This window comes from Empidonax traillii, unplaced genomic scaffold (genome assembly GCF_003031625.1).
Source record: "Empidonax traillii isolate 1590-97213 ecotype Southwest subspecies unplaced genomic scaffold, ASM303162v1 scaffold695:size336133, whole genome shotgun sequence".
Classification (NCBI taxonomy): Eukaryota; Metazoa; Chordata; class Aves; order Passeriformes; family Tyrannidae; genus Empidonax; species Empidonax traillii.
Genome location: NW_020955888.1, coordinates 274,582 through 285,355, shown reverse-complemented (window position 1 = coordinate 285,355; position 10,774 = coordinate 274,582). Strand labels below are relative to the sequence as shown.

Below are 10,774 nucleotides of genomic sequence, written 5' to 3'. Positions count from 1 at the left end.
AGCTTCTAAAAAACTAATTTCAGCATTGAAATTCCCTTCCATTTTTAATTGCACAATATCCTCATGGTTCAGCTTTGTAGAATACTGTTTTACTTCCATAAGTTATTTTGTCCCATACTCTTTTTAATATATTAACATGCAGTTTTAACCCTGTGGTGCAACAATCCCTGTGAGTTGTCTATTTTTACTCAGAATTTCAAATGTAAATGTTGCTTTAACATTACTATTGGTTATCTCTAATCTCAGTCTCATAACAAAATCTGTCGGAGAGTTCATCCTCTTTTGTCTGTGCTTTTATTTCAAATGTAATTTTTGTATTTTCAAATGTGCAAAGTGGCTGATGATATAATATCTGTGGTGCGTTTTTTTTTAAATAATCCCTGCTCTTCTAAAGAACTTGGTAAAGTCTAATTTTACCATTCAAATAGGCAGGTGAGAGCTTTTGGTGATCAGTAATTTGTACCTTTTCAAAAGCCGCACTGCCTTGCTTTGTCTTGGAATTTATTATGCTTCCCAAGTATAATGTGACATACTGAATAGGGCAGGGGGTGGGGACATTGTCTTCAGCTGACATGCTGTTATCAGCGGGACTGTGTTTCTGGACACAAGATTTCGCAGTCATTGGTTGTCCGAAGAAAGGCTTTCCATCTGAGGATTGGACAAGAAGATGCGTCAATTTGCTGCCCGTCTCCAAGGTACTGGTGATGCTGCCTCCACAAGCTGGCTAACGTCACAGCTCCATCACCCAGCGGGGTGTGGGCTTTTTTCTCCTCTTCTCTGTTTTAATTCTGTATTTGCTTCCTACTGCATTTCTTAATCTGTCTTCTGCCAAATGCTAACAGCATGATATTTTGCAATCATTTAGGTGAATACAAGAAGGACGAACTCCTGGAAGCTGCTAGGTGAGTGCTGCTTAGAATATAAAGCATATTTTGGGGGTGGAAACAGGCGAGGAAAAAGGGATTTTTAAAATAGTAATGTTTTGTCATTCCCTTTCCATGAAATGATGCAAGCAAGCCACTTCATTAGCATAAATCTCTTCAGACTTAACAGTCTGGTACAAATATAAAAGCCTGTTTATGTAATTGAAATCCCCCACTATGGTGGTTATAAGGTTAATATTGAGTTTTTGCTTTAAGCTGCTTAAATCCTCTTTATTGTTTTGTGACTGTTCTTTTTAGGGGCAATTTAAATATTGGAATCTTTCTTTTCTTTTGGTTTTTACTGCTACCATAGGATGTATTTTGAAAATAGGCTTTATCAGAACAGAGCATATGGAAGCCTATACAAAAGGTGTAAAGTTCAGTCATATATTGCAAACGTGCTTTTCATCTTTCCTTCTGACTGCACAAGACCATTTTATATAGACTGTTAACCCTTCTGAAAAATTTCTGGGTATTGGTATGTGGTTGTTTCAAATGTTATGGGCCATATGCTATGAAAATATGTTAAATCCAGAACATTTATTTCAGCAAATGGCTTTCAGAGGATCTGTAAAATTAGATAAAGGAAATATAAAATGAGGTTAAGGAGAGAAATTGAGGTGTTTGTGCATGGTCTTTTGTAATGCATTTAATTGCAAATTTAGTATTCTTTTCAGTATTTATCCTTGGTTTTTAAATATTCGGAAGATTCTTTAGCCATCTGACATTCTCCCTGGCAGAGTACATATTTCAGTATATTATACTTTGCAAAATACTTACTAATGATCAGGATATCAAAGAGCTCTGTCCTTTTTCCTCCCCTTTTCCACAATCTTCTCTTCCCCATTTACAGGAGTGGTAATGAAGAAAAACTGATGGCTTTATTGACTCCTTTAAATGTGAACTGCCATGCAAGTGATGGGCGTAAGGTAAGTTAATGCCTGCTTCATGTTTCAGTTATTCAAGAAAGACCAGTTTAAGCATATTGGTAAACATAAGTGTATAAACCAAGAGAGTGTATGGGGGGAAAACCTGTGATGCCTCTTCACAGTAAAATGAAATGCTGTTATACTTGATACTGGCAGTTGTGACAGGTCAGCAGACGTGGATTTCCGTGTATGTCTTTTAAATGTCAAACCCTGGTGTACATCTAAAATGAAACTTTAAGACCTTTTGTAAGAAAACCAAAATCTACTGTTGCAGATTAATAAAATAAGGGAGGAAAGTTATTGTTCATATTTGAACATTGAGCAAGGTGGTTGATATTCGGCTTTGCTCCTAATGCCCTGCCACAGAGACTGGCACTGTATTGCTATGCTTAACACCTTCTGCATTTTCTTAAATATGATGGTACTGTTTTGACTTTCTCCGGCAGGGATGTTTGAATGAGTTAAATTAAGGATTAGGCTGAAACTGGAGGAGGGAAGAACATACGGAGTGAGAAGCAGATCCTATGATTTTTGATGTTTTAGACATCAAGATGATAGTCTGTCTAGACTGTTGGATTTACAAATGTTGGTTATTTTTTTTTTTTTTTTTGCTGTGTACCAGAATGTTCTTAATAGGCATCTGTTAAAGTCTCTCACATGTAACAGTACCTCTCACTTTTGGAGAGAAAAGCACAGGAGTATTTTCTTTTGTAGTTTTCTTTATTTTGGTGGAGCATATTCGAGCATAGTATAAACCTCCGCCCATTCTGGAGCTGTTAAGGAACAGCTCAGTTCCACTGAAATCAGTGAAGATAGGCCAGTTTATGCTTCGTTTTGATTAAAAAATATGTTGTTGCTGAATATAAAAAATACAGCTCCATTGTACAGAAATTCCTATTTTTTTATACACGTATTAAAATGTTTTCTCAGTTGTAATGCCTATGATGCATACTATGTGACAGAAAACCCAGCCAGTTTTTTGCTTGTTTACACTTAACACTCACTGAAAGTTTATACACCTTCCAGGTTTTGAAAACAATTAATTTTATGATCTGAGGACGGGCAAATGAACAAGGGCTTTGTTTAGTTTAGCAGTATTGGAACTGATGAAACACTTCTCGTGTTATAAGATTAAACATATTACCCATATTTATGCAATTTCTTTTTTTTAAGACTTTGTCATTCAAATAAGAGTGTATTTGGGTGTTAATAGTGCACAGTGTTAAAATTAAACATGGTGGAATACAGCAGTGCGTTACTGAGTAATTGAGTCCCTATCACTGTTGATCTAAGGCCAAATGCGGAGTTATGACTTCTGTCAGTAGTGTGAGGAATAAGCCCTTGCCGATGTTTTCTTGAATATTTATCATTTTAAAGTAAAAATTATTTTAAAAAATGGAGCTTTTAAAATTCATATTAAGCTAGCAGAAAGTATTTATCTATTATTGCAGCCTCTGAATTAGTTTGAAAATTTATGCCCAAAGCGTAGAAAGCATATTGCAGTTAAAGCTCACGAGTGTGGACACTCTGAAAATATGGTTTTGTGTTTGGTTGTTGCTAAATGCGCTGGTTATTGAAACTCCTTTTAAGATGGCTTGCCGTTGATATTAATTAGCTTTTTAAAAAGGATGTCCACCAGATATATTTTTCCCCCACCGTATGTGTACAAGCTGTGGAAGATGAAGTAATGCTCTGTAGCAAGTGTGGTATATAACTGTTAAGTATTTAATTTGTAAAGCAAAGCTTTCAGGTCCTGTACTGGTGCAAGATCACTTGGTGTTTAATCATTTTAAGCTGTGCTGCAAATTAAGTGAACCTTTCAGCCTACAGCAGAGCATTCTTGTAAATGAAAGTTTCTGCTGGTGTAGCTGCCTCTACTTGACCTATGGTGATTCACACTAGCTGAGAATTTGTCCATTTTGGAAGTAGCCTTTTGCATTCCATGATACTTTTTGTAATTATTTTTTGAAGATCCTCTGAGTATTCAAGCCTCAAACTTAGGACACTGTAGGGCCACAGAGTTAATGCAGCTGTCAGGGCCAGGAAGTGCAGACGCTGCGGATTGGCCCGAGATTCTCCAGCATCATGCTTACTCTGCAGTACAGCTCTACCCACAAACCCTTTCTCCAGTTCGTGCATTCCTTGGTTTTCTGAGATGTCCAGCACTACTGTGAAACATTTAGCTTTGTAGGTGAAGAAATTGAGTTCCAGTACAGTTTTTCCGTATTAGCAGGTGGTGGTAGATTGGGGTTTTTTTTTCATACTTTGAGTGCAATTGTATGTAGTTTACCTTTTCTCCCCTCTCTCCCCCACCCACTGGGGATTTTTTCTGTGTCCCATGTATGCTAACATTGGAGTTCTGGATTTATCAAATACCACATGTGCTCTGAGGTTGTGCTTCATAGAACAGGTAAGAGAGGTGGGATCTTGCTGGTTTGAAACCAGCTCAGGATGGAAGTAAAAAAGACTTACTGGTGCTGCTCTTAGCCTTTTTGAGATGTGTTGACAGCCAGAGTCTGATTCCTATTGGACAGGGTTCCTTGCTGCTAAAAGAGTTACAGCTGGTGCTCATAACCATTGCTCCATGTGTTCATTTAGCATAGAGGTCAAAAATGAATAGGAGTGAAAACTGAACTTCCTTCTTCCCCTCCAGGTCACTGTTTAGAGAGATTATGGGCATTTTAAAAATGCTCACGTTACTGAACCTTCTGAGCTGTTGTCTGAAGAGGGAATTTATTCTCTGTTTCTACTTTAGAAATTATTTTCTGGAGTGAAAAACGAAGGATTGTGTGCAAAACAAAGAGCAATTTTATATGTCAGCTAAAGCATTCCTCCATACCAAGGATCTGGGTAATTTGTGGGGGTTTGTTTTGAAGACCAAGGAAAATCAACAATAATATCTCAGGAACAATAATTTCACTGAGCTGGGTAATGATTGATTTTTTGAGTAAGAACTGGCTTATATGCCTGTTGAATACATATGAGGGCACAAATAATAGTGCACGAGTCCTGAGCTATATAGTACAGTGTATGCAAATGAGTATTACACAAAGGTAGGATTTCACAAAAACTATTCTTTTGAAATTGTCCTATTTGCTTTTTAAAAAGCAGTCCTTGAGCTGAAATACAATAATATTTTTTTCATGACAGTCTTGCTTTGATTTTCTGTTTTTAAACAGGAGACTGAGAGCTCACAGAATTGTTAGGATGTGGTGGTCTGTGTAACACAAAATTGGCATGTTACGTCACTTTTGTTCACGGTGCTTCGCAAAGTATTTGCTCTGTCAAAACAGAACCTTGTACAAAACGTGTGGCACCTGTGTTATTCCCGATGGGTCGGAAACTTCACTGTGTCCTACCTGTGAGCTCTGCTAGGCTCTTTGGTCTTTACATAATCTATAGAAGTAATGACTTTTAGAAGACAAGCTATAGTGTTGAAGTTAGCAGATGGTATTGAGTTTCATACTGTTAAAAAGCCAAGGCGCCACAGCTGTACAGCCCCTGTTATTTTCCCTCAAATATTTTTCTCTGGGGGTATCTTTTTCAAGACTCAGTTGTGACTGAATTTTCAAAACCTGGTTTTTGACTATTTAAATCACCAGGTTTATTTCTACTGCTGGAAACTAAAATTTCTGACTTCTTACAACAGTCACCGCTTCAGTAGGCAAGAGACAGGTTTAAAATCGAATGTGTCATGGCTGCCGGTTGAGCAGAAGCTCTTAGCTCTCTCATTTCCTTTGGAAAGCTGTTGTGAACACTTTAAAGGTGTTTCAGGAAGAGATTGATGTTGCCTCCATTTTAAAAATGCAGAAGCATCTGAGCTAATAAGGAAGCATTGGTTTTAGCAATTCAGATGAGAACTCTTTTCTACAAGACAAGTCTTCCCACATTACTCTTGATAGCTTTTCAAAGTGAACTACCAGCTGACATGGTAGCTATTAGCAATAGGAAGTTGGGTTTTTGTTTTGAAGTTGGATTTTTGCTGGTATATAATATGCTGCGCCTGCACTGCATTACACATGCTCAGATCAGGCTGGCACTAAAGTACTCAGGTGTCAGTTGAATAAAATCTTTTCTTCTTGTAAGAGAACCCAACTCCTCCAGTTGTTACTCAAAAAACCAGTTTGTTTACTCCTCTTCTCAAAGTTCACCTCCTGAAGTAGTGCAAATATCTGATATTTTGGTCTCTTTAGAGCATAGAAAAATTATTATTCTGAAAAATAAAATACATGCTTCGTACTTTACTTCGAAGTTTCCATTGATTTGTTGCAGCTGCATTTTGTGTTTACATTTTGGATCAACCCTATGAAAAACAGAGCAAACAGTAGCACTACCTGTGACAGCTTGGTCTTTGGTATTAGTTCATCTTGAGGCAGGAATTACTACCAGAAGGCAGCACACAATGCAATTCCTCCACAGCTACACTGTTATTTTTTTTTCTTGCACCTTCCCTCGCTGCCTTGCTCCTCAGAAACTAGGAATGTAGAAATTTCTGCAACAAGTGAATCAGGGATCCTGCAAATAATGCACCTCCGTTTTTCCAAGCACAGGACCATCTAGCACTATGGATAAGGTAGTGATCCCATGGAAAAAACCTAATAAATTACTAATTAAAAGGCCATTTCTAGCACGCACCTGGTCCTGCTTCACTTAATTTCACTGTAGTCTTCTGACTTGTAGTGCTCCTTTCTTTGTTTATTAACAGTTTTCAGTCATTAACAGCTCCCAGTACCAGTCCTTACTTACTTGGTATTATGCCTCTGCAATGCCTTTGCTGTCATGCCTTTCCAAACCAGCTGTAGACAACCCTGGATCCAGAATATCAGGATCAGGCCTTTCCATTAAACTTTGTGAGTCAAGGAGACATACTTGCCTCTTGGCTTTGATTGAGGCTATTTCTTCAGACCATTCCTTCTTGCCATAGAGATGTTTATTTTTCTCGTGCATGGCGTGATTCAGGTTCATTGACACAGGGCACAGATGTAACAAGTCCAGCTCTGAGAAGGTCTGCAATGCAGTGCTGAGTACCAGCATCCTTGGCTTGAAGTAACCAGTGCAAAAAGTCTTGCATGTGTGTGTTTTGTGAAGAGGACCAAGTGCCCCTCAGCTTTTGCTATGGCACATCTGATACCAAGTAATGTTATATTGGATGGAATTGCAGATTCCTTCTCTTGCTTCCTCTTTCTTTCTCTCTACTGAGAGATCAGCCTGTAAACAAAGAGCTGATAAAGAGAAATTGAATTCTAACAAGATCGGGTGAGTTATGTCTCCTCTTACCAGGGAGTCTCCAGTTTGCTGCTGGTTAAGTGAATTTTCCAGCCCCTGTTCCAGAATTCTGATGGCTCGCAACCATTTTCATGAAAAATCCTGCAGGTTGAAAGAAAATTGGTATGCCTTCCAGTTTCTGAGTCTGTACGGAACAACTGATCCACATTTTCGAAAGCTCTTTCTTTACAGTTATTAAACCTACAGACCTGGGCAGAGGTTTAAATTCTCTTGTAATCATCTTGGCTTTAGGAGCTGAGGACTGAAGAAAAATGCCTTGTACTGCAAGATGTGAACACATTATATGCTAGTAAAACTGTAAACCTTTACAATTGTGTGCGTTCTTCTTGTGCTACAGATAGAAATGAAAACTAATAGCACATAAACGTACAGGTCCGTTTGTTCTGTAGATCTGTGCCATAGAGATTATATTCAGATGAGTATGGAATATGTTTCGGAAGAAATTATTTTGTGAAAATATACGTTTCTACAGATGAAAGCTGCATATTTGAGCAAAAGACTTGTGAGCTGATACTTGATGCAAAGCCTTTTTTGTCATGCCTAAGGGTATGTCTGAATCTCAGTATGGACTCTACGTGTGTGTTTGGATTTTTTTGTCACATGTAATATTTATTGTCACAATCTACATTTCTTCTTCCTCAAAATTTTATGAATTTTTTCTGCTGGTATACCTTGTTTATGTGGTGTCTTAATATAATCTACTCTCAAGGCATATCCACAGCAAAAAAAAATGAGTGCAAAGGAGAGGAGCAATGGAATCACACAGCATACAGAGTAATAGTTGACTGTGAATTCTTGGTTCAGAATGAGTACTTTCTCCTTGATTAATCTAATAAAACAAAAATATAAAAAAATTGTTTAACTAAAAAATGTAATTTTATTTCAGAAAAAAGACAACTCCACAAATCCAAAACAGTTATTCCATAATAACTTGATGGGCAAGCCCTCGCTAAATCTGCTCACTTGCTGCTTTCTAGCATGAATGTCAGCTTGGCTTTGATCAAGTGGTATAGCACTGTTTTTGTGGGTGGGAAATGTGCAGATTTTGGGTCCTTCGTTTGTGGTCCTGCAAATATGAGCCAGAAGATTCATGATGCGTGATTACAGTGTTGTGGAGCTGCAGTTATTGAAGTAAGTGGTTACCATGTACTCTGTTAGCTGATGTTTGCTAGTGTAAAGCTGGCCCTGGATGATGGCTTATACACACTGCAGTCTTTGCTGGCACTAATCTTGTATGTGTTTCATGAAACACAGGTATCAAGGGTATATCTAGGGATGTGAGTGTGTAGATTGATAAATAGAATCATAGAATATCCTAGGTTGGAAGCAACCTTAAAGATCATCTAGTTCCAACCCCCCTGCCATGAGCAGGTACATGTTTCACTAGGCCGGGTTAAATATTTTAAATTGAATTCTGCATGCAAAATTAAAGGTGCTTTCTGGATTTAGTTAATAGTGCACTGTAAAAAAGGATTACATTTCCAACATTATGAACAGATTACAAAGCAAGTGCTATAATGTTTGAGTTGGGCTTAGTGCAGAAGTGACCAGTGCAGTACACATAAAAAAGAACTGGCCACAACTGTATTTTGCCTTTAAAACACTATTTTGTTTATTTAAAAAAAAATACTTCACAGGTTTTGCACTTTCTTATGCTATGATCCCATCTTATTTCATCAGCCAAGTGTGGTCAAAGTGAGTAACACAATAATCCCTCTGCAGACTTTGTAAAGTATAGATAACTTGGCTGAATTTCTATCCCTGGTGTCACTTAAAACCCTCTATAGCCAAAGATGATACCTTTTGAATAGGATGTAAAACTGATCCATCTGCTCTAAGTTTCTAAGATCTTAAACGTTTTCCCCCAAACATTTCAGTGAGTATCCTTTCACCTGTTACTTGAAGTGTAGTCTATCATGTCCACAAACAGAAATTGTGCACTGAAGGACTGGAAAGAAATTGTTTTCTCTGTAGTCATTCTCTTTGTATTGTTCTGTAAAATTCAGGAAATCTTATGCTTTAGTTCTTGATCAGTGTGCTCCTCAGGCAGCCTTCAAATGTTTTGAAGGTATGGGGGGGGTTTTTTAATACCTGAACTGTTTTCCCCTTGATAATAAGCTTCACACAGGAGATGACTTCTTGCATTATGCTGTTATCCATCTACTGTCAAGAGAACACAAGTCAAACTGGCAGACTTGGGCAGAGCTGCCATGTAATATTTTATGTACATTAACTCAAAGCTGTGCTCTAGATTTGGCTCCAACACAGAGCATCCAAAAGTCAAGTACTGCTGATGTTTCTTCTACTGTGATCTTGAGAGTGGAGCCCTTTCCTTCACAGAGGTTGCTGAGGTTATGTTTTGAGTTGAAATATCCATGGACTGGATGCATTTGACTTCTGTATATGGTTGATTATAGTGAATACTGTAGGTGCTGTTTCTATGCTTGGTTTCACTTCTCTCTCAAAATCCCTCTATATGAACACGAGAAGTACGGAGAAGTAAACTGCTCTGCTTTCATGTTGCTTTTCACTTTTGATTGTGATATTAAAGTACTTTGTGGTCTTCCTCTGTTGTGGCATCTGTCAGTTGTACACTGTTTTTCATCTCTGGAAGACGACCTAACATCATCTTCCATATAAACCATTGGCAAGTATTTACTTAAAGCCTGTTGAGTACCCATATAACCTCTATCAGTTTGCTTAACATTATGCGCATGCTTGTTGACTGCTTCAGAAAACTCCCAAGAGTTTTAAAGGTGGAACTCTCCTTAACACTATTTGACTCTTCCCAAGCAGATTGTGTTTACTAATTCTAGCTGTTATTGTACTGTATTTTTCCTTATACAGACATCGAGATAACAGGCCTGTATGTAGTTCCCCAAAATGTGCATTAATGATCAGTTTGCAACTTTTACATCTTCATGTACCAAGGTAATCTTAAGTGAAGGTCACATACCACTAGTACTTCACGCCTTTCATTCTCCATCACTCTCTTGAGTGAACCCAGTCTGGCCCTGGCAATTTGTTGATATTCATTTTGATTATGGGTATGATGCACAATTTAGTCTCAGACAAATCCTTTTCCAAGCTTCCCCATGCTCCCAGTTATGCACATGCTTACTCACCAGGATCCTGGTATGAGTTATTGTTTCTTCTAAGGTGCATACCATGCAAAGAGTTCCTTTAGTTCTTTACAATGTCTCCTCACCTGTAAGAACTCCGTTTCTTGCCCTAGCATCACCTTGCCACACTGGACTGGCTGGCGCACTTTGTGCTCCTAGTGGGTTGTAAGAAGTCGTGGCTGGTCTAAATTCCTTTCACCAGTTACTGTTTAAAGTGTTTTTGCCTGTCTACTTTTATTTCTGCCTCTAAACTGCTGGAATTTGTGGTCCTTGTTATTTTCTTCAGCTTGTAAATTCAGCTTTTTGATTGATATCTTCTTAATTCTAGTAAACTCTTTTAGCTTGCTGTGGGTCATGCTGGCTTCCTTCACTATATCAAGCCCTTCCCAACAGAAGGTATGCATTAGCACGGCATTTCCAGTATTGCTTTTGTTAGTAGTTTTTATGCTCTCTGCAAGGACATAATTCTCTTACCTACCACTCTTAGCTTATTGTTAAAAAAACTTGTTTTTTT

The 10,774-nt window shown here is 38.0% G+C and overlaps 1 protein-coding gene across 1 annotated transcript in view; it reads left to right on the top strand.

The window, feature by feature from the left end:
• Positions 1 to 10,774, top strand: part of LOC114065772 (poly [ADP-ribose] polymerase tankyrase-1) — a 102,992-nt gene that overhangs the window by 39,581 nt on the left and 52,637 nt on the right. The window contains exons 2-3 of the mRNA XM_027899918.1: positions 866 to 902; positions 1,777 to 1,852. Coding sequence (XP_027755719.1) covers positions 866 to 902; positions 1,777 to 1,852 — 113 coding nt within the window. The remainder of the gene's footprint in view (positions 1 to 865; positions 903 to 1,776; positions 1,853 to 10,774) is intronic.